This window comes from Cricetulus griseus, chromosome 2 (assembly GCF_003668045.3).
Source record: "Cricetulus griseus strain 17A/GY chromosome 2, alternate assembly CriGri-PICRH-1.0, whole genome shotgun sequence".
Lineage (NCBI taxonomy): Eukaryota > Metazoa > Chordata > Mammalia > Rodentia > Cricetidae > Cricetulus > Cricetulus griseus.
The window spans coordinates 150,478,475-150,506,454 of NC_048595.1; the positions used below are offsets into that span (position 1 = coordinate 150,478,475).

General features: G+C 38.2%; 1 protein-coding gene and 1 non-coding gene across 2 annotated transcripts; both read left to right on the plus strand.

Annotated features, from left to right (window-relative positions):
* Positions 1-935: 935 nt before the first annotated feature.
* On the plus strand, positions 936-27,379 carry Vcpip1 (valosin containing protein interacting protein 1). Its single transcript, XM_027398871.2, has 3 exons — positions 936-3,776; positions 15,132-15,218; positions 24,639-27,379. Exons 1-3 carry the CDS (start codon positions 1,070-1,072, stop codon positions 25,508-25,510), a joined length of 3,666 nt encoding a protein of 1,221 aa, XP_027254672.1. The 5' UTR covers positions 936-1,069; the 3' UTR covers positions 25,511-27,379.
* Positions 19,172-19,275, plus strand: LOC113833804. Its single transcript, XR_003481954.1, has one exon. It is a non-coding gene; the product is annotated as a U6 spliceosomal RNA (small nuclear RNA).
* Positions 27,380-27,980: the final 601 nt, after the last annotated feature.

Sequence of the window (27,980 nt, forward strand, 5' to 3'; positions counted from 1 at the left end):
ATTTAATTTGCTTTAATTTATAGCAGCGGAGTACGTAACTACGAATATGGTGAAGCTCAGTTACCGCACTGCTAGCTAGGTGGTAATAATAATGATAAAGATGACAACGTTAACCTTTTGGAGTTAAATCTTACAAGAAAAAGATTATACTACCGATTTTCGTGAGAGTATTTGAAAATTTAATATACTAAAAAACAAAACAAGAACCCAGTAGCCCCATGGAAAGCTTCATTTCCCCGCTTAATCCTTTTCCCATTTAATCCAGGACCTCTATCCTGGATTAAACAAATCATTTAATTCCACTTCCTAGCCCCGCATACCACTGGGATTGTTTTTTTCCTTTCTTGCCCTATAGCCTCTCCACTCCCCAACCCTTGAAGTGGTTGTGGACTTCAGACCCTCTACCACACCATTCTTTTTGACTCTTGTTTTCACCAAGCAAACTCGTTTCTGCCCAAGGGGAAAGAGCAGCGGGACACCACGCACAGCATCCTAGGAAATGTGGTCTCTTTGACTCTTTCGCCTGGGCCACAGAACGGGGAATAAACTACAAAAGAAACCCAGTTAAAAATACAACTACCGGCAATCCCCGCGCGTCATCATCTTCCTTTCTGCCCCCACCTTCCGATGCCTTCCTCTTCCTCCTCCCCCTCGCGCACCACGTCGCTTTGCATCATGGTACTTGAAGTTCTTTCTGGACGGAAGCTCCTAGCACTCCTTCTCGAGAGAGGAGCCGGAAGACTCTCATTCCCAGAGGGCAGAGAGGAAGCGACGCCTGCGCAGTCTCCGTGAGGGCGTGTGTGTCTGTGTCTGAGGGAGAGAGCGAGAGTGAGTGAGTGTGAGTGCGGGGTGGGGTGGTGGCCGTTACGTTCGGGGCAACGGCTAAGGCAGTGGAGAAGTGAGAAGAGAAACAACGTCCGGCGCTTCCGCCTTCGCCCAGGAGGAGGAGGAACTGGTAGGGAGAGGAAAGCCATTTGCCCTGGGCCTGCACTAGACCTCTTCGGGCCGCCCGAGGTCTGGCTATGTGCCTTTGAGGGTCGCTGGGGACGCCGAGCGAGAGCCGAGCGCGATGTCTCAGCCGCCGCCGCCGCCTCCGCTGCCGCCGCCGCCTCCTCCCCCCGAGGCTCCGCAGACTTCGTCGTCGCTGGCGGCGGCGGCCACTCCGGGGGGCCTTTCGAAACGAAGGGACCGGAGGATCCTTTCCGGGAGCTGCCCGGATCCCAAGTGCCAGGCGCGCCTGTTCTTCCCGGCCTCCGGTTCTGTCAGCATCGAGTGTACCGAGTGCGGACAGCGGCACGAGCAGCAACAGCTGCTGGGAGTGGAGGAGGTGACCGACCCGGACGTGGTGCTGCACAATCTGCTGCGGAACGCGCTGCTCGGGGTGACGGGAGCACCCAAGAAGAACACGGAACTCGTAAAGGTGATGGGCCTCTCCAACTACCACTGCAAATTATTGTCGCCCATATTGGCACGCTATGGAATGGACAAACAAACGGGCCGGGCCAAGCTTCTCCGGGACATGAACCAGGGCGAACTGTTCGATTGCGCGTTACTGGGTGATCGTGCCTTCCTCATCGAACCAGAGCACGTCAACACAGTGGGCTACGGCAAGGACCGCTCCGGAAGCCTCCTGTATCTGCACGACACTCTCGAGGATATCAAACGGGCCAATAAAAGTCAGGAATGCCTCATTCCAGTGCATGTGGATGGGGATGGACACTGCCTGGTGCATGCTGTGTCTCGGGCTCTAGTAGGCCGAGAGCTCTTCTGGCATGCCCTGAGGGAGAATCTTAAGCAGCACTTTCAGCAGCACCTGGCGCAATATCAAGCCCTGTTTCATGACTTCATTGATGCTGCCGAGTGGGAGGACATTATCAATGAGTGTGATCCTCTGTTTGTGCCACCTGAAGGTGTCCCCTTAGGCCTGAGGAACATCCACATATTTGGCCTTGCCAATGTGTTACATCGCCCCATCATTCTCTTAGATTCTCTCAGTGGCATGAGAAGCTCTGGTGATTATTCAGCCACCTTTCTACCTGGGCTCATCCCTGCAGAAAAATGCACTGGGAGAGATGGCCATTTGAACAAGCCAATCTGTATTGCTTGGAGTAGCTCCGGTAGAAACCATTATATTCCCTTGGTAGGCATAAAAGGGACTGCTTTGCCCAAACTGCCCATGAATTTGCTTCCTAAAGCATGGGGTGTGCCTCAGGATCTTATTAAGAAGTACATCAAACTTGAGGAGGATGGTGGTTGTGTTATTGGAGGAGACAGAAGTTTGCAAGATAAGTACTTACTTAGGCTGGTTGCTGCTATGGAAGAAGTCTTTATGGACAAACATGGTATCCATCCTAGTTTGGTTGCTGATGTACATCAATATTTCTACAGAAGGACTGGAGTGATAGGAGTTCAGCCTGAGGAAGTTACAGCAGCTGCTAAAAAAGCAGTAATGGATAATCGCCTTCACAAGTGTTTGCTCTGTGGTGCGCTTTCGGAACTTCATGTCCCTCCTGAGTGGTTGGCTCCAGGAGGGAAACTGTATAACCTGGCAAAAAGTACTCATGGGCAGCTGAGGCCTGACAAAAATTACAGCTTTCCCTTAAACAATTTGGTTTGTTCATATGATCCAGTGAAAGATGTTCTGGTACCAGACTATGGATTGAGTAATCTAACAGCCTGTAATTGGTGCCATGGCACATCTGTGCGAAGAGTCAGAGGCGATGGCTCTATCGTGTATTTGGATGGAGACAGAACTAATTCCAGGTCTACTGGTGGCAAATGTGGTTGTGGATTCAAACACTTTTGGGAAGGGAAAGAATATGACAACCTCCCAGAAGCTTTTCCTATCACTCTGGAATGGGGAGGAAGAGTAGTCAGAGAAACAGTATATTGGTTCCAGTATGAAAGTGATCCATCTTTGAATAGTAATGTTTATGATGTTGCAATGAAACTTGTTACCAAGCACTTTCCAGGTGAATTTGGGAGTGAGATCCTAGTTCAGAAAGTTGTCCACACTATATTGCATCAGACTGCAAAAAAGAATCCTGACGATTACACTCCTGTAAATATAGATGGTGCTCATGCTCAGAGAGTTGGAGATGTGCAAGGACAAGAATTAGAATCTCAGCTACCAACTAAAATTATTCTTACTGGACAGAAAACAAAAACTTTGCACAAGGAAGAACTAAACATGAGTAAAACTGAAAGAACTATTCAACAGAACATCACAGAACAAGCTTCTGCAATGCAGAAACGGAAAACAGAGAAATTAAAACAAGAGCAAAAGGGGCAGCCCAGAACTGTTTCTCCAAGTACTATTCGTGATGGGCCATCATCTGCACCTGCCACCCCCACCAAGGCTCCCTACTCACCTACAACTTCTAAGGAGAAGAAGATTCGGATAACAACTAATGACGGACGACAGTCCATGGTTACCCTTAAGTCTTCAACAACCTTTTTTGAACTTCAGGAAAGTATAGCCAGAGAGTTCAACATTCCTCCGTATTTACAGTGTATTCGATATGGCTTTCCTCCTAAAGAGTTAGTGCCACCCCAGGCAGGAATGGAAAAGGAGCCAGTTCCTTTACAGCACGGTGACAGAATTACAATAGAGATCTTAAAAGGCAAAGCAGAAGGTGGTCAGTCCGCTGCAGCACACTCAGCCCACACTGTGAAACAAGATGAGATTGCTGTTACTGGCAAACTGTCATCCAAGGAACTTCAGGAGCAAGCTGACAAAGAAATGTACTCCTTGTGTCTTTTAGCAACATTAATGGGTAAGAGCAATTGAAGTCTGATGGTATGTCATGGGTGCAAGTATAAAATACTGAGTTTTTTTTGTTGTGGGGAGAAAAAAACTGTGGTTACCATAAATCCTTGATTCTATACATTAGGAGAAAATTATTTTCGTTAGTGTTTTGGTAGTAGATATTAATATGATTATTGAGTGAATATTAGGAAAGTATAACTGCAAAATGAAAGTAGTTCCTCAGTTGTCCCCAGATTATTTATTTAAATATATCAAGATATTTAAATAGCATTTATTTTAAAAATTGTTTAAAAAACAAATGTATCTATGTAATGCCCTTTCTTTTTCTCCTTGCCTGAGCTCTTAGGCCTTTATATTTTGATCCTTTTTCACTTAGTTTTAATTTCATTTTCCTGCCTGTCATGTGATCTTAGGACTTCCTGTTTGATGAATTGCAGTTTCTGGTGTTTATAGTCTGCACTCCCACCTAATAGCCTATCTCCTCCATTTCCTGTTCTCCCTTTCCTTCATCATGTTTTCCTTATGTGTACACTGGGTTGTGTTTAATTTCATGGTCCAGTGACACTGCCATAATTGCAGTGAATAGCTCATAAGAAACAAAGATAGAAATGGGGTTAAGAGTTGCTTTTTAATAATTTAGTATAAATTGAAGGAAAGTACACTATCAGTTAAATACATAATTTCAATGTTTAGATGACTTGGGATAGGTGCATCTTTTCTTTTTTTTTTCTTCCATTATTTGCTTACCCTTTGTCTTTTGAGTCGGTGTTAGCATGCTTTACACAAGTTTTTAAGCATGAAGTAAAATTTAAATGTTAAATGTTAGAGGGGCCTTAATTTTTCTAAGACTAAACTTTCAGCTAGAAAGGTGCTGGCTTTTGATTCTATTTTCTCAGACTACTAAATAGTAGTGAGTTTGGCCTTGGGTTACTATAATGAAGATTCCTTATTACTGGTTTATTAAGTTGGGAGCCTACTAGTTAATGGGAGATCTAAAAACTGTACAGACTTTCAAGTTGATATTGTTGAATTAGTTTGGCAGGCAGACCTAGGTATTTCCATATTTCTGATGCCGTGGTTGTTAAGAAACTGCATGGAATAGAGGAATGACTGTATGATCTTTGGAATCAGAAGACACAATTTGATTCTTGGTCCTACTGCTTACTTAGTGATTTCATGCAAACTCCCCAGTACTTCAGATGCTTTCATGTAGAAAATATCTCTTGTAGTTGATATGAGCATGGGTAAAGTATTCTTAGAACTCTGAAAAAATTAAATAACATCCTCACAAAATGGATAAAACTACATATTACAGAAAACATTTTAAGACTGGCAATTTCCCAAATTTAAAACAGGATAATAATGTCTTTCTTTTTCTTTTGGTTATCAAAACAGGGTTTCTTTGTGTAGTCTTGGCTGTCCTGGAACTCACTTTGTAGACCAGCTGGTCTCTTAAATCACAGAGATCCACCTGCCTCTGCCTCCTGAGTGCTGGAATTAAAGGCGTGCACCACTACCACCCAAACTGGTAATATATTTTATAATGAAAATTATTAAAAATATCAGTTTATAATTATTTTAAAAAATCGATTTAAGCTTCCTGCATCCAATTTTCTGAGAACTGTTTAGATTGTAATGAGTTTCCCAAGATACCACCTTCTGTTCTAATCCTCTTCACTTTTAATATTTACATTGTTATCCACAATCCATCAGATTTTTTTATATGTACATATCTATTGCCAACACAGAATTTTAAGTATATAGGTATATTTTGCTAATTTGAGCTACTTCTGCTTTAAAAAATAACACAAACCTGGTATGTGGATGCACACCTGTAATCCTAGCATTCCAAGCACTCTGGAACCTAAGGTATGAAGATCATGAGCTTCTCTTGAGCCTGGACTACATAGCAACACTGTCTCCAATGTTGACAACAACAACAACAAAATCAAAACCCAAAACAAGCAAAGCACTATGACAGTAGCTGCTCCTGTCTAAATAGTACTCATCTGTCTCTGATTGTTTTTTAATTATGTAGAGAAGGTACTCTTTAAAAGTAATGTGTTTGTAAAAATACTAGTTTTGGAATAGTTAAATCATATGACCATATGTAAAATAGAGAGTATTTAGTAACTCGATGTTTAGATTGGTGATGCTAGAAAACAACAGGAGCTGTTTGGAAAATGCAAATTTCAAAATGCAGAAATTAGCTGCCTTTATATTTGTTTAGAAAATAGCTTATCAAGCTTTACAGTACTTACTTATGTATCTTCTCACTAGTAGTCTTGAATATGTCCTCTAAAGGTTTGAGAGACTTTTGTTTACTATTCTAAGTAGAGCCCCTTTGTTTTTGTATCCTCCTCATTTTCCTTATAACACATATTATAAACTTAATGATCTTGTTTGTTTGTTTATTTATTTGCTCCTCCCTGCACTGGATTTGAAGTTTACAAACATGGACAGTATAACCTGTTTTAATGAATACCTTACTTTGTATGATAGCAAGCAAATGCTTGCTGAGTGAATGAACACAGATTAGTTCATCAAAATGAATGTATGCTGTGAGCCTGAGACTATGTCAGAGGTACAAAGATGAATGAGACACAGTTCCTGCCTTCTGTGAACTTATGTATTATTTTTCTGCTGCTGTGTGGTAAAGCACCTGCCAAGGCAACTTAATAGAATGGTTTCAGAGAGATAAGAGTCCATCATCATCATGGCAGGATGCAGGAGCTCACTTTTTTTTTTTTTTTTTCTTTTCCCTCTTGAGACAAGGTTTTATTGTGTAACAGCCTTGGCTGTCCTGGAAATAACTGTAAACCAGGCTGACCTTGAACTCACAGTTGCCTCTTCCCAGCGCTGAGATGGGATTAAAGGCATGTACCACCACTACTAGGCTCACATTTTAAGATGTCCCGAAGGAAGTAGAAAGCTCACTGGGAATGGCAGGAAGAGGCTTTGAAATTTTAGAGCCCTTACCTAGTGACATAATTCCTCCAGCAAGGCCACACCTCCTAAATTTACTGAAACACCAACTGGGAACCAATCTATCAATGCTAGAGACTATAGGGGACAATTCTCATTCAAATCATCACGAGGGTATCTGCTGAGGGAGCCTCCTGCTTTTATAGCTTTCATTAAAACATAAAAATGATAAACCCCAAAGATATATAACATAGCATTAAAAAAAAAGCATACATATATTTGGAGATTGTATTGGTGAAATGTGCTGACTTGTTATAGCCAGGAATGTGTTTTTTCTTTTTTTGAGGGTGGTTTTGTTTGTTTGTTAGCTCATAGCTTCCGATGGTTCAATTTATCACGGTGGGGAGGGTGTGTTAAGGCACAACAATTTATATCATGGAGGTCATGAGGCAGAGAAAAGGACTGTTTTGAGCTTTTATTGTTTTTGTGGTGCTAGGGTTGAATGTAGGACCTTACCTCCTTTTATTTTTAAGATCAATAGTTATTAAATAGATTTTGTATTGTTTATATCAACAAAATAATAGTCTGCAGTATGGGGAATTCATGGGACTAGTCACATTTGCCTTGAATCATGATGCCAGTATAAAATACACTAATATTTTTCCTGCGATATTTCATATGTACTTTTAATCCATTTTATCCAGACCACTGGGGTTTATTGAACTTAATTTTTACAGGCAGCCATCTTCATTTAGTGCTTAAATCAACCCAATTATGGCTTTGTAAAATATGTTACTATATTCCCTTGTAGACCAGTTAGTTATTTGTACCATTTTGTGGTAGCTATGGTCTACCAGAATTCTTTTTTCTTAGTATTCTATTTTATTTTCTGATTATCATGGCTTTATCACAAAGTAAGATAGGTTTAGGTGAAAAACAAGATTTGTCTGTAGTTCACTTAAAATGTGATTTTATGTCAGTTTATTACAAACTTTTGAGAAATGGAAACATTTGTTGGATTTTATTGTATTGCTTTTCTTCCTGAAAGGACTGTGACTTTTTTTTTTTTTTTTTTTTTTTTTTTGGTTTTTCGAGACAGGGTTTCTCTGTGGCTTTTGGAGGCCGTCCTGGAACTAGCTCTTGTAGACCAGGCTGGTCTGAACTCACAGAGATCCGCTTGCCTCTGCCTCCTGAGTGCTGGGATTAAAGGCGTGCGCCACCAATGCCTGGCTGGACTGTGACTTCTTACTATAGAATTTTAAAATTTAGGGCCCACTTGGATCAATCCCCAGCACCCAAAAACCTCATAACACTTGTAATTTCTTTTTTAATGTATTGATGAAGGTGGTACTGGTGGCTGAATCTAGGATCTCATGCATGCTTAGCAGACATGTTTCTGCTTAGATATAAGTCCATCGTAATACCTCAGGATTTTCCAAAATCAAAAGAGAACTCAGTTGCTTTTTTTTTTTTTTTTTTTTAAGGTGACATTGGATCTCTATATTCTTTCTTTATATTTTTCTTCAAATGCTGGGTGAAAGTTTAAAATCTAGATCATGCTTGTTTATATTGTTATTCCTCATGTGCCATTGGATGGTTCTACTTATTCATATGTAGTACATTTGTAGTAAGAATAGTCATAATATGATGTTGATGTATATAGATATGTCTTTATACAATACAGGTGATGATTTATGTAATTATACTTTGAAGAGTAATCACTTTCTATTGCTTAGCCACTGATATATTTTATTTAGTTATTTTCTTCTAAAGAGTTCCAGTGTATATAAAGTAAGATTTGGTAGTCCTTAACATATGTACTTTCCAGGAAAAAAAATTAATTAATCATTATATCCACACAGACTCCTGTGTGTGTGCACATTCCTGTACATGATTGGGTTTGTGGTCCATGTATGTGCATTATAAATACATCATTTAACACTTAATGGTAAACTTGATTTACTTAAGGGACTGAGAATTAAGTAGAAACAGGGATATGTTTCTTAGAAATAGTTTTGACTAGAATGGCAAGATGGCAGGTAAAGGCACTTGCTGCCAAGCCTGAAGACTTGAGTTTGATCCTCGTTCAGCAACTGATAAAAGAGAACTGAATGCTGAAGATTGTTTTCTGTAGGTTTTGAAACCTTGCCCTTCAACTAAATGCTTGTAATTCAACAACAACAACCAAAACATAACCTTTAGAGATTGTTTTGAGTGTTGATAAAAGCAAATGTTTAAATGGGAGGATCCCTAGGAGGAGCAAGAGAGCATTCTCTCTAATAGAAGCAACTTCATTCTAATTCAGATTTACTCAAATTGTTTATTTAAGGTCTAGGAATATAGTTCAGTTGATAACATGCTTGTGTAGCATTCGTGAAGCCTCAGCAATGCATAAAACTGAGTGTGCTGGTGCATGCCTGGTTTGTAAGCTCATTACTGAGTAGGTGGAGGGAAGAGGATCTGGAATAAAAGGTCATCTCCAGCTGTGTAGTGAGTTGGAGGCTTACTTGGGTGACATGAGACTTTGTCTCTAAAATAAACAAAAGCTTCATTTTCAGTTCACTAAGTTTAAAATTTTTTTATTACATTTATTCATTTTGTGCATGTGTTACTGGGTACATATGGAAGTCAGAGGAAAACCTGTGTGAATTGTTTTTTTCCTTCTACCATGTGCGTCCCAGCGATTAAACTCAGGTTCGAAGGCTTGTCAGCAAATGCATTTATCCACTGAGCCACCTCAAGTTCAGAGTTTTAAGTATTTCTTTTGGGTCTTTAAAATATATTTTATATGGGAGGTGAGTAGGTGGGTAAGAATATTCAGTATAACTCCAGTGCTGTGGTGGGTGGAGCTCCGAGGATTGTTTACACTCTAGGTTCAGTGAGAGAAGTGTCTGAAAGGAACAAGGTAGACAGTGATAGAGCAGGGCATTGGCTGTCCTCCTCTGACCTCCATGTCTCTGCACACATACATGGCCTCCATGCAGTCTGTGTTTGTCTGTGTGTGTGTGTGTGTGTGTAACTCATATGATAGAGTTTTCAGTTTGTTTTCAAGTTGCAAGGAGAAACTTCAAATTTTTACTTAATATATTTTAATTTTAACTGGCATAGTAACTGAATATATTTATATGGTAAGATGTAATATTTCAGTGCATCTTATCACTGTATAATGACCACATCAGGGATATTGGTGTATTTATCACATCAGACACATCATTTCCTGCGTTGCGAACATTAAAATACTTCTCTATTAATTATTTTGAAATAAACAGTTAGTTGTTGTCAAACATAGTTATGCCATACTGTAGAATATTGGGTTATTCCTCTTAAAGCCTGGCATTTGTAAGTGCACACCTACAGTCACTGCACGATTAAGGTGAGGTGGGAGGATTTCTGTGAGTTTGAGGCCAGATTAGGCTATATAGAGATTTCTAAGCCAAACTGGGTCAAAAAAACTTTTTTTTTTTTTTTTTTTGGTTTTTCAAGACAGGGTTTCTATGTGTAGCTTTGGAGCCTATCCTGGCACTGGCTTTGGAGGCCAGGCTGGCCTCGAACTCACAGAGATCCGCCTGCCTCTGCCTCCCAACAAAAAAACTTTTTAAAAAAGTTATTCTTCATGTCCAGCAATATTATAATACCTAGTAGCTATTTTATCTGTATCCCTCCCTTCCCAACTTTCCTCCAAATTGCCTTCAGAAATATTTACAGTTAGAAAATTGGAATGATGATTTTTCAAAATAAATTATATTAGTGTGTGCACCTGTGTCCCTGTGGAGGTCAAAGGACAGATTGCGGGAGTCAGTTCTCTCCTTCTACCATGTAGGTCCCAGGAACAAATGCAGGTTCTTGGGCTTGGAAGTGCCTCTAGCCACTGAGCCATTTTGCCTGCCTATGATAACATTTTTTTTTTTTTTTTGGTTTTTCGAGACAGAGACAGGGTTTCTCTGTGTAGCTTTGGAGCCTATCCTGGCACTCACTCTGGAGATCTGGCTGGCCTCGAACTCACAGAGATCCGCCTGCCTCAGCCTCCTGAGTGCTGGGATTAAAGGCGTGCTCCACCAATGCCCGGCCTCTATAACCTTTTAAAAATTCATTTCAACTCTGTTTTATTGTTAGAAAATATATATATTCTTGGGGCTAGAGAGATGGCTCTGGTTTAGAGCACTGGCTGTTCTTCCAGAGGTCCTGAGTTCAATTCCCAGCAACCACATGGTGGCTCAAAAAAATCTATAATGGGATCTGATTCCCTTTCTATCATGCAGGCTTACATGTAGATAGAGCACTAATATATGTAAATAAATAAATCTGAAAAAGAAAAGGAATATATATTCTTAAAACATCTTTTTAACATAAATTTAAAAAATTAAAAATCATCTCTCAAATAGGAAAAAAAATCCAAGTGAGAAGAAAACCATACTATAATACATATAGCTTCTGTTTAGAGAGGAGAACTGAAGGCTGTAGGAAGGACTCCAGAAGACTGTGGAAAGAGGTTATTTGTAGTGGTGTATGCACTTTTGTGTCTTCACATATAATACATCAACTAGAAATATTTTACTGTTGTAGTGTGAAAAATAGCTGACTCTAAAGCTAGTTGGAGGACTATCACAGTAAAATGTGTTGATATAATGGAAGATTCAGATTCACCACAATACTCCTCGAGAGTATCTCTAATGAGATGGAGCCGCTTTTTGTTTTCGCCAAGTTTGACTTATTAGAATCTTGAAAACAGGTAGTGCTCTTGCTTACATTTTACAGATCCAGTGCTCCCAGAGGGACAGTTACCCTACTTCAATTTTTTTCCCCCTCTGAATTGTTTTTAGGCATTGCTTAAAAGGAAACCCCCCACCCCCAATGTTGCGCATTAGTGTTTTGCTTGCATGTATATGTGCACCACTTGTGTGCCTGGTACCCACAAAAGCCAGAATAGGGTGTCAGATCCATTGTAACTAGAGACAGCTGATTGTAAATTGTCAAGTAGGTGTTGAGATTCAAACCCAGGTCCTGTAGAAGAGGAGCCAATGTTCTTAACTGCTGAGCCATCTCTCCAGTCAGAAAAAAGCCTCATTTGTGGTATTCATTCAATGTGTTTGCTCAACCAGTATTAGGAATGCAGTTGCTCAGCTGTGTGCCAGGGCCTGGAAATAGAAAGTCTGATAGGCCACTGACTGACCTTTCCCTGAATCTGAAATCCTTCTCGTTTAGAAGAAGAAATCGAGGAATTGTAGAGAAGTGTCACTTAAATAGAATTTTATTCTTTATTTTTATTGTGTGTGTGTGTGTGTGTGTGTGCAACCATGCACATGCTCTGCAGCACATGTGTGGAAGCCAGAGGACAGCTTGGGGGAGTTGGTTCTCCTCCCACCATGTGGGCCCAGGGGTTGAACTCAGCTTATTATTAATTGTGCCTTTACCAGATGAACTATTACTGAATTTTAAATTTATTCTTTAAATTGCCTTTTAAGGAATATGTAACAGCTATTGTCCTTTAGGAAACTGGAACAGTTTTATGTTGCTTCATAAAAGTCAGGGTAGAGGTAACTGAGGTTGATGGTGAATGCCTGTAATTCCAGCATTCATGAGATGGAAGAAGAGAAAGGATGACTGGGAGTTCAAAGCTAGTCTCAGCTACATGGTGAAACCTGTCTTAAAACAACAAAAGTTCAAGGTAAGGTCTGGTGTGAGATTGGTAGAGAAGGACTGCCTTTTGTATTATAGAAAAGGAGATCTTGTGCTTTGACCTATATTCTTTTCTGTTTTTTTTTTTTTTTTTTTTTTTTTCTTATTTAGACATTGTCCTTGGGACTCTGTGTAGCTGAGGATTATCTTTGGACTGCTTCACTTCAGTGTGTGATTTAACACTGCATGAACAAGGGAGTTGGGGCGGACAAGACTCAAAAGAAAACCAGTTGAGAAGGGAATAGTTGAAAAGTAGTAGTGTAGGCAGGAGACAGAGACAGTAGTAATATAGATGGAGAAGATGCCATGGAGTGCTTTATGAGACTGTGGTAGACTTGTACAAAGATCCTGATCTCTAGTCCCCTTCCTTTGTTTTTTTTTTTTTTTTTTAAAAACCAATAAAGATAACTGATTGGAGGTATTCATATACTAAAGGAAGCAATTTGTCTCTTTTCTTTAGCTAATTGATGCCATACACATTTATAAGCAGAACTGTGAAGTGCCATGATGTTTGTCTTAACATGATTTGAACTCTTAATGGATGTTTAATTTTAGGGGTATTATAAACTTTGGATTGATACACAGGATTCAGCCACATACTAGCTGTGTGATGTTGGGGTAATTATGTAAGCTTTGTTCTAAGCTTATTTGCTTGTGAGGGAGAGAGATGATAGTAAAAGAAACTATAAAAGTGAATTCTCGCCAGGTGTTGTTGGCGCATGCCTTTAATCCCAGCACTCGGGAGGCAGAGGCAGGTGGATCTCTGTGAGTTCGAGGCCAGCCTGGTGTCTAGAGCAAGTGCCAGAATAGGCTCCAAAGCTACACAGAGAAATCCTGTCTCAAAAAAAAAAAAAAAAAAAAAAAAAAGACTTCTCAGCTCAGAGATAGGTAGATAATAGAGGCTTAGCTGGCATTTATACTTTATTTAATCAAACAGTGATGGGGCAGTATTTCTCTTAATGGGGTAAAAATTAGTTCTTGGTCGTTAGTGAAAAAAACCTTACCCTTAATGTACAAAATTTGACACTAATACTACATAAACAGTATAGTGTGTACAGTATTGTATCTATGCTATTTAAATGTCATGGGGAGTGGGGCTGATTAGGAAAATAATGTCTGTATAGCCTTTATAGGGAGATGATGAAAACAGATACATGGTGTGCTGAAATAAGACATAGTCTGGAGTATGAAATGCTAAGAAATGTGACATTTTTCTCATTAGTGTTGTGTGTAGGAGCTCACTTTGGCACATGTTCAGATTCTTACCCCCCAAAACAAAAAGCAAAACTAGGCAAAAATCCCACTAATAAACAAAACTATTCCCAAACTCTGCTACCCCATACTTTTTGATGTTTTCTAATTAAATTAATACCCTTGAGTATTTTAGAAAAACTATGATCATTTAGGATAAAAATGACTATAATTAAATGAAAGGTCATCACCATAGAAATAATTTTTCTATATGAAGTTTGGCAAGTTTACCAGTGTAGTAGCTTCTACCAGAATTATTAATATTTTTGTATTTGGGGGAATTGATTAGTATTGTATTAGTAAATAAAGTATTTGTATAACTGGATGTTCTGATTAACTGAAGACAAATGACAAAACGAGGCTTTTAAAATTTTATGTTTTAACTGGTTTTCTGAAAATAACTTTAGCTGTTATACAACTTCATTTCCCTCTTTATGGTATGGGAAAGGATGGTAAACATGTAAGTAATTAGTATGTATCATCAGTGCATTCCATAAAAAATTCAATTCCAATAGTATAATTTTCTAGTAAGAAAGACAAACGTGACCCATTATTGCTATTGTTATTAAAGTGAACTAACTTTCTTGGTAAAGAAATCCTGTGTTCTTCAGCAGATAGAAAAAACATAAAGAAGCAGTACATAGGCATAGCCATACTTCACAAACAAAAATGACCTTTTATTCCTTCATTCTTTGATGCTTTCAAATGTGAAAAATCTTTCCCCCCATGCCCCCCCCCTTTTCCTAGGGATTAACCTCAGCCTTGGGCATGCTAAGTGTGTGTTTTATTGTAAATTGCACTCCAGTTCTGTTCTTGGTTTTGTATTTGAAACCTCTTGATCTATTTTATGAATAGTAGTTTGTTTTTTAATATTTTGTGGTTTTTAAAGAGTGTTTTGGGTACATTTAATATTTTTCCCCTTAAATTTCTGTTTTTTTTATTTAGCATTAGAATAACAAAAGTTAATTATATTCCGTCTGCCTACTTATTTTTCTCCCTGGCCATTTCTTTTTCTTTTTATTCACTTTTAATACACACACACACACACACACACACACACACACACACACACCATACAATTTTATATTCTAGTTAAAAATGCATATTTAAAATAATTTTTCTGTTCCTGCTCAGAGTTTACAAGCAAGTCTCTCTTGAGCTACTCTGAGACTTCAGATATATTTTGTTTAATATACTCAGTATTGGTTTGTGCAGCTTTAAAGTTATTTTTCTTAGCTCCTATGTTTAAAAACTGAAGGAATTTATTAAAAATTTAGATTTTTATGGTGTCTTGAAAAGTGACATGAGCCTTCAAACACAGGGACTAGGCTCTTTTGTTGACAGCATTTGGTAATAGCTCCCACTTTCATGTAGTCCATCCATTTTCTAGTGTGCCATTGTATCTTATCTGTGTTATACTCATTCTGGATCTTGGCCTTGCAATCTCTGTTTGAGGCAAAGATGGCATTCTTTTGTCTGTGCTTACATTTTATCTATTTTTGTCTTTCAGGAGAAGATGTATGGTCTTATGCAAAGGGACTTCCTCACATGTTCCAACAGGGTGGTGTATTCTACAATATTATGAAGAAAACTATGGGTATAGTTAAATTCTGACTTTATTCTTGAATAATGTTTCTATTTAAGCTATTACAAAATGAAGAATGTTCAAATAGGGGCCCAGCGAGATGGCTCAGTGAATAGAGGCACATGCCGCCAAGCCTGACAACCTGAGTTTTAATCCTTGGGACCCACATGGTAGAAGGAGAGAGCCAACTCCCACAGTTGTCCTCTGACCTCCACACTTGCACCATGGCACATGTGTACCTATGTACACACATGCATATACATGAAATAAGTAAAATGTAATAATACTTTAAAAGAACAGTCGAATGATATTTTCTTAAAGATACTAACACCTGGGCATCGTATTAAATATTTTGACAGCTGGGCCTAGTACCACATGCCTATAGTCCAAGTTGGGGTGTTGATAATTAAGAGAACTGCTTGAGCCCAGGAGTTCTCAGCCAGCCTGAACAACATTATGAGGCACACCCACTTTTTATTATTAAATTATGTATATATACATGTGTATGTGCATATGAGTACAGGTGCTCTCAGACAACAGAAGAAGGTGTTGGGATCCCCTCAACTGGAGTTACGGGGGCTTTGAGTTGCCCGACATATGTGCTAGGAACTGAACTGGGATCCTCTGCAAAGACAGTACATGATCTCCACCACTGAGCCATCTCCAGCCCGAGAGGCCTTTCTTTCTTTTTCTTCTTCTTTTGTACTAAGGATTGAACGAAAGACTTCACACATGTTAGGCAAGTATTCTACCACTGAGCCACATGTATGTGGTGTGTGCATGTGTAAGCATCCCACCATTGAACTACATCCCAGCCTTGTGTATAAGTATATGCATGCTTGTGTGTGAGGAGGGTACATATATACGTGAGTGAAAGCTAGAGCAGAGTCTTAGGTATCATTCTTCAGGTGCTATAGGCACAGTGATTTTTTGTTTGTTTGTTTTGGCTAAGGTCTCTTATGGGCTGGTATTTACTAAGTAGGCCAGCTGGTCAGGGAGCACCAGAGATCCACTTATCTCAGTCTCCCCAGCATTGGTATTTTAAGTGTGTTCTGGGGATTGAACTTCACTGATTGATGCATTGTCCCATACCCCATGTGTGTGTATTTTTAAATACAATATTTTTCTTTACCATGTGCCTTGTTATTATCCTGATGTAGTCAGGTATGTTTTCGGCAGTATAATTAATAATTTTGTTTTGTTTTTAGAGACTGGGTTTCTCTGTGTGCCTTTGGAGCCTTCCCTAGAACTCGCATTGTAGACCAGGCTGGCCTTGAACTCACAGGGATCCACCTGCCTCTACCTCCTGAGTACTGGGATTAAAGGCAGGTGCCATAAATTTTTGTATTGCTTTCTTGCTCCTGTTTTGGTCCTTAATGACTAAAGAATACAAGTTGTGAAATCCACAAGAAGTGAATCTGGTTATACTGCTTGTGACTGTCCTAGAACTAGATAATACAGTATTTTGATTGTTTGATTTTGGTAGTGATTGGCAAATCTCATTGCTTTCTAAGTTTTGGGAAACAGCTTGTTTTTACATTTAACTTCTTTGTGTATAAAAATAAATACACTTTTATGTTAGTGTAGTTATACCTATCAGATTTTAATAACTTGGGAGAGAAGTTGGCATGGCATATTTAGGCTTCTATATTTTTGCAGAAATGTAACATGAGTACTTTTTGCTTCAAATTTATCACTCTGGTTTAGCTTATGATTTCTCTTACCTAGCCTTATAGACATTAAGTACAAAATTTTGTGGTGTTCACGTAAGCAAAACAAATCCAAACTAGGCTGTTATAGAAATGTTCAGACATATAAAGTAGCAAGAGTGTTTCTATGGGCACCATGCGCCTGCCACCTGGCTTCCACAATTATTAATATGTCTCAACTCTCTTCTCGACTGGACTATTTTGAAGTAAATCTCTGATATATAATTTCATAATTAAATACTTTTAATGTGTATATATAATGTGAAATATTTTAATTTCACCCAAATTGTCAGTGTTTAAATATCAAGCAAATATTTTCTTCTTTCAGTTCATTTGAAGCAAAGAATATCTTTTTAAAAAAGACAGAATTATTAGTATTATAAACAATTTTATTACTATTATGTATATGATTTGTGTGTGAGAAAGAGAGTGAGTGTGTGTTTAAGTGTGTACGGTGTCACATGTCACAACTTGTTTGTTTGTGGTCAGAGGATAACTTTCAGGAGTCAGTTCTTTGTTTCCACATTGGGTCATTGGGTCCTGGGCATTGAACTAAGGTTGTCAAGCTTGTTTGGGAAACACTTCATCTGCTGAGTCGTCTTGTCAGTCCAGAGACAGGTTTGTTGAGACATGTTTTATACAGAGTAAAATTCACATTTCATGGGGATACAGGTACAAATTAAGTATCATATACCTAGAATATGTGGAACCAAAAGCATTTTTTGATTTGGGGGGATTTAGAGAAGTGTCCCTAATGCAATACACACACACACACACACACACACACACACACACACACACAGTGAGCTATTTTGTTAACGGAACTCAAGTAAAAAATTCATGTTTCATACCTGCCTTAAACACATCGTCTGCAGATAATTTTGTATAATGTCCATAAGTCATTTTGTGTTTCAAAGCCAGTTTCGCAGTATAGAATCTTCTACTGTGGCATTATTTTGTGCTAAAGAAAGTTTCAGATTTTGACACATTATGGATTTTGGATTGTTGGATTAGAAGTTCTCAGAACCTGTATATTCACTCTATACCCTGTATATGGATTTTGAGGAATAAGCAGTCATGCATCTACCTAGTTAAAAACACAGAATATTTTCTATTACATCAGATTTTTAGCCAACCCCCATTTTTTAGTTCCCACACACTGGCAACCACTGTTTTGTTTTCCGAGTTCATTTATTTTCCTTTTTCTTATTGCATCAGGGTGACTTTTTGTGCCTGGTTCCTTTTGCCTAACATTGTTGGTAAACTAGCCCAAGGGACATGTCACATCTGTTAGGTGTGAAGTTTTGTTGGCATGTAGATTCATGTCCACATACTACCTGTTGTTCTTTTTGCAGTACAGTACTAGAACTGAATAGTAACAGATACCTTACAGCTCACTATAATTAAAATATTTATCACACTGTCCTTTAGGGAGAAAAATGCTTTTTCTGATTTTTTTTTAATTATATAAGGGATTTTTTATTTTGCATATGGAGGTCAAATAGCCATCTTGTTAGCAAAGCCCCAAGGCAGTGTAGGACATAGCATAGAAAAAAAAAAAAAGGGCAATGTATGTGTCTCATTTCTGTTTTAGTGTATTAGTATTAGAAGCTAATTTCATTTTCATTGTTGAATAATATTTCACTGGTTGAATGTATGTAGCACATTAAATAATAAATTAATAATTGGGTCTGGAGAGATGGCTCAGCAATTGATTAAGAATGCTCTTTGCTCTTTGGAGAGGATCCAGGTTCAGTTCCCAACACCCACTTTGGGCAGAGCACACAAGCCTGTAACTCCAGCTCCAGGGAATCTGTTGCCCTTTTCTGGCCTCCACAAACACCCTTCCTTATATATGGAGCATAAAGTCACAGACACATACACATAAATTGAAAAAAAGACCTCAACCAAAAGATGTTTGAACTGTTTTCAGTTTTTAGCTACCATGAATCTAGTCCCTATAAACATTTATCATTTTTGTACAAGTTTTTGTATTTACATATTTTTGTTTTATTTATTTATTATTATTTATTTTATGAGATGAGGCTTCTCTATATAGCCTTGACTGTCCTGAACTGGCTTTGTAGACCATGCTGGCCTTGAGTTCAGAGATTCACCTGCCTCTGCCTTTCCAGTGCTGGGATGAAAAGCATGCGCTACTGCTCCTGGCTCCATGCAAGTTTTTCATTTCTCTTTGGTAAATACTTAATGGACTATAAAGTCATGGTAAGTATATATCTTTTATAAGAAACTTCCGTGCTTGCTTCGGCAGCACATATACTAAAATTGGAATGATACAGAGATTAGTATGGCCCCTGCACAAGGATGACAGGAAAATTCGTGAAGCGTTCCATATTTTTACATGTAAAAGAAGCTTGTTTCTAATTTAAATTAAAAAAGAAAAAAGAAAAGGAAACTTCCATGACTCGGGAAATGGCTCTGTTGGTGTAAAGTACTTGCTACATGAGTTAAGTTTAGGACTTTTAGTCCAGATACCCAGCACTCATGTAAAAAACAGGGCATAACTCATATGCCTATAGTCCTAGTAGAGACAGAAGTATTTCTGCAGCTGGCTGGCCAGACAGTGTTGACAAATCAGTGAGCTGTAGGATTAATGGAATGAATCCTATCTGGAAAAAACAAGGTGAGAATGAGAGGAAGAAAGCCAGTGTTGACCTATGGCTTCCACATGACACGTGTGCAACCCCCCACTCCCCACCCCCCCCACACCCACACACACTTCTACATTATCTTCCAAAGTGATTAGACTATTTTTTCATTTATTAGCACTATATGAAAATTCCACTTGTTTTAGATCTGTGTTGGCATTTGGTAGTGTCACTTTTGTGTGGGTCTGTATGTGCTTGTGTTTGTGTATATGTGAGGTACACTGTATGTTTGGGCATGTGTTCACATGTGTTTGCATGTGGAGGCCAGAGGACAGCTACTTGAAATGTTGTTCCTCAGGAGCTGCCTACCTTGAGTTTTGAGATAGGGTCTTTCATCAGATAGGCTAGGCTGGCTGGCCTGTGAGTCCCAAGGATCCTTTTGTCTTTGCTGCCCTAATGCTTGGGTTATATGAGTACACCACCATTCCTGTCTCTTTTACATGGTTTCTGAGGGCTCAAACTTGGGTCCTAATGCTTGATGGCAAGCACTACCAGTTTTTGTTTTTAATTGAAAAGTTTATTATTTTAAATTATGTGCATGTTTATGGGTCTGTGCATGTGTGTGCAGGTGCCATAGGAGGTCAGACACTTCCAATCCCCTGGAGTTGGAATTACATGCACCTAACAAGGGTCTTGGGAATCAAATTCAGGTCTTCAAGAGTGACTCACATTTAACCACTGAGCCATCTCCAGTGCCAGCTGTTTTTTGTTTTTTGTTTGTTTGTTTGTTTTGAAACAGGGTATCATTGTATATCCCTAGCTACTTGGAACTTGCTATGTAGACTGTTGGCCTGAAACTTAGAGATCTGCTGTCTCTGCCTCTCACACTAAGATGAAATTGTATCATTGGATTCAGTTCTTGTTCTTAAGAAAACAAAACAAAACTTTTAATACACTTATAGCACGAGCCCACAGTAGTTTATTTGCATTTCTCAAATAAAGTGACATTGATTAATCCTTTGATGTATTTGCTTTCTTCTTTTTTTCCCTCTCAATGTTAAATGGTTTTTATTTTTTACTGTTTTATGTACATATCATTAATGAGTGGTTAGCAAATTTTTTTTTATAATTCTACAAAATATATATTGCTATTCTAAAAGGAAAGAAAGGAAGCATAGTGAGAAAATACTAGACTAAATCAAGACTGAAAAGCAGCAGAGCAAACTCCAAATTCTGTATCTCTTTGATGTCAAAGGCCTCTTCAGATCTCAAACTCCTTTCAGCTTTGTTGACTGCAATACACTTAACCTCCCTTAGACTGGTTCCATGCCCAGTCTGCTGCTTCTTTTGCAGGTATCCCATGACCCTGACATTTGAAACACCATGGAGGTCACCACTCCCTTTATTCCATTTAGCATCTGGTTTTTCTTTTTTCTTTTATTTTTCTTTTTTCTTTTTTTCTTTTTTTTTTTTTGTCTTTGCAGATTTTTTTTTTGAATTAGAAACAAGATTGTTTTACATGTCAATCCCAGTTCCCTAGCACCACCCCCACCCCCAACTAAAACCCTACCTATCCCATATCCTTTCTGCTCCCCAGGGAGGGTGAGGCCGTCCATAGGGGGTCATCAGAGTCTATCATATCCTTTGGGATAGGGTCTAGGCCCACCCCCAGTGTCTTGGCTCAGGGAGTATCCCTCTATTTGGAATGGGTTCCCAAAGTCCACACCTATGCTAAGGATAAGTACTGAACTACTACAGGAGGTCCCGTAGATTTCCGAGGTTTCCTCACTGAAACCTATGTTCCTGGGGTCTGGATCAGTCCCACGCTGGTATCCCAGCTATCAGTCTGGGGAGCAAGAGTTCCCCGAAGTTCAGGTCAGCTGTTTCTGTGGGTTTCACCAGCCTGCTCTGGACCCCTTTGCTCTTCACTGGTCCTTCTCTGCAACTGGATTCCAGTTCAGTTCAGTGATTAGTTGTGGGTGTCTGCTTCTACTTCCACCAGCTGCTGGATGAGGGCTATCGGGTGGCATATAAGTCAGTCATCAATCTCATTATCAGGGGAGGACATTTAAGGTAGCCTCTCTGTTGCTTAGATTGTTAGCTGGTGTCATCTTTGTAGATCTCCAGACATTTCCCTAGTGCTTGATTTCTCTGTAAACCTAAAATGTGTCCCTCTATTATGATATCTCCATTCTTGTTATCTTCTATTCTCGACTGACTCAACCTTTCTGTTCCCTCATGTCTTCTGCACCCCTCCCCTTCTCCCCTTCTCATTCTCCTAGCTCCCTCCCCCATCTTCCCATGCTCCCAATTTGCTCAGGGGATCTTGACCCTTTCCCCTTCTCCAGGGGACCATGTATGTCTCTCTTAGGGTCCTCCTTGTTTACTAGCTTCTCTGGCAGTGTGGATTATAGGCTGGTAATCCTTTACTCTATGTCTAAAATCTGCATATGAGTGAGTACATACCATGTTTGTCTGTTTATGATTGGGTTACCTCGTTCAGAATGGTTTCTTCTAGTTCCATCCATTTGCCTGCAAATTTCAAGATTGCTTTGCTTTTTTCCGCTGAGTAGTACTCCATTGTATAAATGTACCACATTTTATCTATCCATTCTTCTGTTGAGGGGCATCTAGGCTGCTTTCAGTTTCTGGCTACTACAAATAGTGCTGCTGTGAACATCGTTGAACAGATGTTAGCTTATTTTGATGCCTTAAAGAGTAAATTATATTGGTAAATTTGCTTTAAAAGTCACTTGAAGCCAAGTGTGGTGGCACAGATCTATAGTCAGCAGCTGCTCAAAGCTGAGGCACTCAGGAATTACTGCAAGTTCAGAGCCTAGCTGGGAAACCTAGCAAGACCTTGTCTCAAAATTAGAAAGGGCTGAGACTATAACTTAGTGGTAGAACAGCTGCCTAGAGTAAGACCCTGGTTCAGCTCTTAGAACCATCAAATTACCCAAAACCAGACAAAAACTCAAGCAAATTGACTGTAGGTCTAATTGTAGAGGATTTTTTTTTTTCTGTGTTTTGTCTCTCCTTTTTCTAGTGCCATGACTTGATTGTATTTTTATAGTGATTCTTGAAATAAATCAGTGTGAATATTCCTTTGTTTTCCCTGAAAATAATTTTTTGGGGGGAGGGTATTATTCTGGGTCCTTGTTAATCCATATAAACTTTAGGATCAGGTTATTGATATCAACAACAACAAAAATCTGCTGGAATTTTTTTCCTGTGATCTCAGTGAATGTATAGACAATTTAGAAATGAAACACAGAGATTTACTTTTTTTTTTAAGTTACTAAAATGCTTGCATGCATGCATGTGTAACACGTGTATTGAAGAGGCAAGAAGGGATCCTTGGGCAGTTTTGTTTTTTAAGATTTACTTTATTTTGTATATTTTAAATTTTTCTACATATATGTGTATATTTCATTGTGTGCATGCCATATATGTAAGGGTGCTCTCCGAGGCTAGAAGAAATGTTGAATCCCCTGGAGCTGGAATTACAGGGGAATGGAGCCACTGGAATTGAAAGAGGAAAAAGCACACTAAGCTCTTAAGCTACCTCTCCAGCCTCCTGTTGGTCAGGTTTTTACTGTGAATTTAATTTCTGTAATAGGTAGTTCTCTTTTTTTTTTTCCCCCATTCTTTTATTTAGCTCATAAATAAAGTCATGCACAATTATGATATACAATACAGTATGTTCACAATGGCATGGCTAAATTAAACCAATTAACATGTTTTATCACACATACTCATCATTTTTGTTTTGAGAACACTTAAAGTATACTATCTCACAACTTTTAAAATATAGCATATTGTTATCAACCATATTTATCATGCTCTCAGTAGACCTCAAGACATCACAGAGTCCATGCCTCTTGTCCAACTGCAGTTTTATATCCTTAAACCAATCGTTTCCCCATTGTTAAAAGTCCCACATTGAAGCCTAATAGCCACAATTCTGCTCTCTGTTCCCATAAGTTCATCATTTCTAGGTTACACATAAAATTGAAATTGTGTGACATTTGTCTTCCAGTGTGTCACTTACTTTTTTTGTTTTTGACAAGCATATAACTTTACTACTTACTAAAGATGAAATCAAATTTGCATGCACAGGTGAGCATTCACTGAAACACGTTGGATTCATATATTTGAGTTTCAATTAGCTTATATATATGTATATATTTATATAAAAAGAGCAATAATGGCAATATGTTATGCATCAACAGGTAGTACACTTAAGGTTATCTCTTCAACATATCTGTTCATTTCATCCATGTTGTCAAATGTAGTGGAATAAAGTTGTTTATAGTATTTCCTGTTGTCCTTTAATGCCTAAACAGACCTGTAGCTCTTTCATTTCTGAATATCCACGTGTAGTCCACATGAATGAAAGTGGGGAGAAGTGGTGAATTAGTGTGTTGTTGGAAGTTCATTCAGGCTAGCCTTGAACACCTTATCCTCCTGTTTCCTCCACCTCCTGAGTGCTGGAATTAAAGGCACGAACACTGTTTTTTGTTTTTGTTTTTTTTAAAAAGCCACTTAGACCAGATCTCTGACTTGAATATTTTCTTTCATTGTATGGTTTGGCAGGACCTGAGGATGTACTTGGTGGCAGCTCCCTGCTCTTGAGTTATAATAGGGCTGGCACCTTCAATTTTTTTTTCTTCAAGTTGATGATGCCAGAAGCATATCAAGAGAAATTTCTACCTGGATTTTTATTAATTGACAGTTTGCCTACTATTGAAATTAATATTTGATTGAAATAATTTAAATTTTAGTAAATAAAATTACATTTTCTTATTGGCTTACATTGTAGCTGGTTTTTGTAATTCACATGTTTGTTTAAACTTCCTTTCCTAACTTTGGTATAGGATAATAATTTCATGTATATATTCCCCATTTTCTGGGAGAATTACTTTAAGGTCTTACTGTTTTTGTTTTTTTATAGTAGAATAAATAAATTATTTTCAAGCAAATAATTTTTGAAAGCTGCTCATCTATTTCTTGCTGTCAGAAATTCACTATTTTGGCCATAAATATCTTTGTTATGCTTTTGGTAGTATTATAAATAAGATCTTAATATGTTAAATGTCTTTTCTTTTCTCTAGGCATGGCTGATGGCAAACATTGTACTTTTCCACATCTACCTGGCAAAACTTTTGTTTATAATGCTTCTGAAGATAGACTGGAGTTGTGTGTCGATGCTGCAGGACATTTCCCCATTGGTCCTGATGTTGAAGATTTAGTTAAAGAGGCTGTAAGTCAGGTTCGAGCAGAGTCTACTACAAGAAGTAGGGAATCAAGCCCCTCCCATGGGTTATTAAAACTAGGTAGTGGTGGAGTAGTGAAAAAGAAATCTGAGCAACTTCACAATGTAACTGCCTTTCAGGGAAAGGGGCATTCTCTAGGAACTGCATCCAGTAACCCACACATTGATCCCAGAGCTAGGGAAACTCTGGCTGTAAGAAAGCATAATACAGGGACAGATTTTAGTAATAGTTCCATTAAAACAGAACCTCCTGTGTTCACAGCTGCTCCTAGTAACAGTGAGCTTATTCGAATAGCTCCTGGAGTAGTAACAATGAGAGACGGCAGGCAGCTTGATCCTGATGTGGTTGAGGCCCAGCGAAAAAAATTGCAGGAAATGGTTTCTTCTATTCAGGCTTCAATGGACAAGCACTTGCGGGATCAAAGTACAGAGCAGACACCATCTGATCTTTCTCAAAGGAAAGTAGAAGTTGTGAGTTCTTCTGGGAGGCCCGGGAGTCTTCAGACTGGCTTGCCTGAATCTTTTTCTATAACTGGTGGCACGGAGAATTTGAATACTGAAACAACTGATAGTTGTGTGGCAGATTCACTGGGAGCAGCATTTGCCACAAGGCCAAAAGCACAAAAAGAAAATTCCATGGAGGAACCTGAAGAGATGGATAGTCAAGATGCTGAGACGACTAACACAACTGAGCCAATGGATCACTCTTGATTTAATTAGAGGCTAATAAAGGCAGAATGTTTATTGTGAATATGTAATATTTGTTGGCTGGGCCACATAACTTGAGTAGTCATTAAAAATCTTGTACGTATATAATTCAAAGATTATATCTTGTTATTCAGTGCATGATAGCAAGTGTGTGATTGGCAATAGCTTTTAATATACTGCTGCCCAGGCTGGCTCTGAATTCTTGTAAATTAGTTTAGATCTGTTGAAAGAGTTTCTTCCATATATGTGGTTCATTGGAAGTTCTTTGTCATTTTAATTCCATGAAAGTCTTAATTTTTAGACATGAAAAATCTCTTGCTAAATGTTTGGTTTCTGCAAAGACCAGAATTGAAAAGAAAATGAGAGTTTGTACATGTTGTCATCAAGGTAGCCATCCTACGTGTCATAAGAATGTCAATTTCAAGTTTACCTGAACTAAATGTATCTTAAGATACATAAAATACTTAATTAGACTAAAAAGTTATAATATTATAGAGACAGCTATTGTTGGCAAAAATATCCTGACAGTAGAGTGTAATGATACAACATTTTCCTGGTTTGAGCTAAGTTGGGGAAGAATGATCTATCCTAGTATGATAAAGTCAGTGTGATTCAGTTAGTTGGTCTGAGCCAATAGGGCCACTTGTGTGCTCTTGGTGATAATATGTTGCCATTATTTTTTTTAATCCTGGCCTTGTCAAGTTTCACCTATTATTTTTTAAATCTTGCATAAAAGAGAATTACAATTTGTTTTAGAAAATTTAAAAATAATGGTAGTAGTAGTTAATTTTTAACTTTCCAAGTATGTCAGAGTAATAGAGAATTTATCTTTATGAATGGGTTACATTGTTCTACAGTTTTGACACAGTGGTATTTAAGCCTGTATATGCTAAATGTCTCTGAGTCCCTTTGAACCAAAAATGTTTCCTTTTTTTTAGATTTTCTTTTTGTTGGCTTCACTTGAGGTTGGGTGCATAGTTGACTGCAACATACCATGAGCAACTGAGCATTTGCTTAAACATTGCATTCATTAACTCTTCAGTGCCAGTTTCCGTGAAGCAGCTTCCATGCTTATTCTTTAAACGAAGAGTGTATACTCCTAAGATTGGTACTGCACTATTGTATTCTGTTCTGCAGATCTGTATTTGTAAATGTATTTCAGCCCATCATCTTCTTTTGTTTACTGAAATTAAGTTGAATTTGAATGAATGAAAGACAAATGTATGTTAATATAATCTCTTAGAGCATTCAAAGCCTGGCTGTCTCTGTTTGCACATGTAACAGATGCAGAACTGTTTGCAATTCTACAAAACTATATGTCAGAAAATACATTGTCAGGTGTTTAAAAATCTCTACCTGCTCATTTGAAAGGGATGTAAGTTGTACTTTTAACTTTTTCTAGATAAAGGGAGGTTTTGGTCTTTTCTAATTACCCCACTTTGTTGAAAAAGAAAGGAATGGAAACTCTAGATATTTTACAAATGTAGCTGAAGTTAAGATAATGTACAATACACCACACCACACACACACCCCTCTGGATTACTGTTTATCATATCACATGCTTTGCAATATTTTATCTCCATCCATTTCTAAATTTACTTTCACACATCAAAATACTAGGAAAATTTAGAACTTTTATATTGTATACTAGTTTTGCATGAAGTAAAAGAGTTATCAAATTCTTAACAATTAGCTGTGCTTTAAAATCGAAAACCACTTCCCCCATCACTTCACTCACCACTATCATCATTTAGGCTTATTAAGCCACTGAAATATTCTTTAAAATTTTTTTCCTGGTTTAAGTACAAGAAAACTGTTCAATAAACAGAAAATGTACTGCTTCAAATAAATTATATAACTGCCCTGCTTTAACAGATGCTCTTCTGTGGCTTGGTATGTTTAGTTAATAACTGGCAGGATCTCAAAGCATTAGAATATCAGAAACAAATTTTGTTTTTTTCTGGACACGGTCTCACTATATATAGCCCTGGCTGGCCTGGAGCTCACTGTGTAGACCAGGCTGGCCTTAAACTCACAGAGATCCGCCTACCTCTGCCTCCCAAGTTCTGGGACTAAAGGCATATACTACCATGCCTGGCTAGAAACAAATTTTATCTCCTTAGTAAATACTTGAATTTAGTGTAAATTATGCACATGTGAACGTTAGAAGATGGGCTTAATCTCTGACAATACTTCATTGTCTCTAGTGACAGTATTGGTATTTAGAGTTAAAACTTAACTGGGTATAAGTAACAATTTGGGTTCTCCCTTGATTTAAAAAAATACAAACAAAAAACAGGCTTGAGAATTCATTAGAATACTTGAACATATTTTAAAATCAGTTGAAATTTGAATGGGATAATTAGTGGTTTGGGGTAAGTTCTGAGAGAGTTTGTGTCAAATACCATCTTTGTATTTATGTAAGTGTAGATGATTTTTTTTGATTTTTTTTTTTAACCATTGTGATACCACT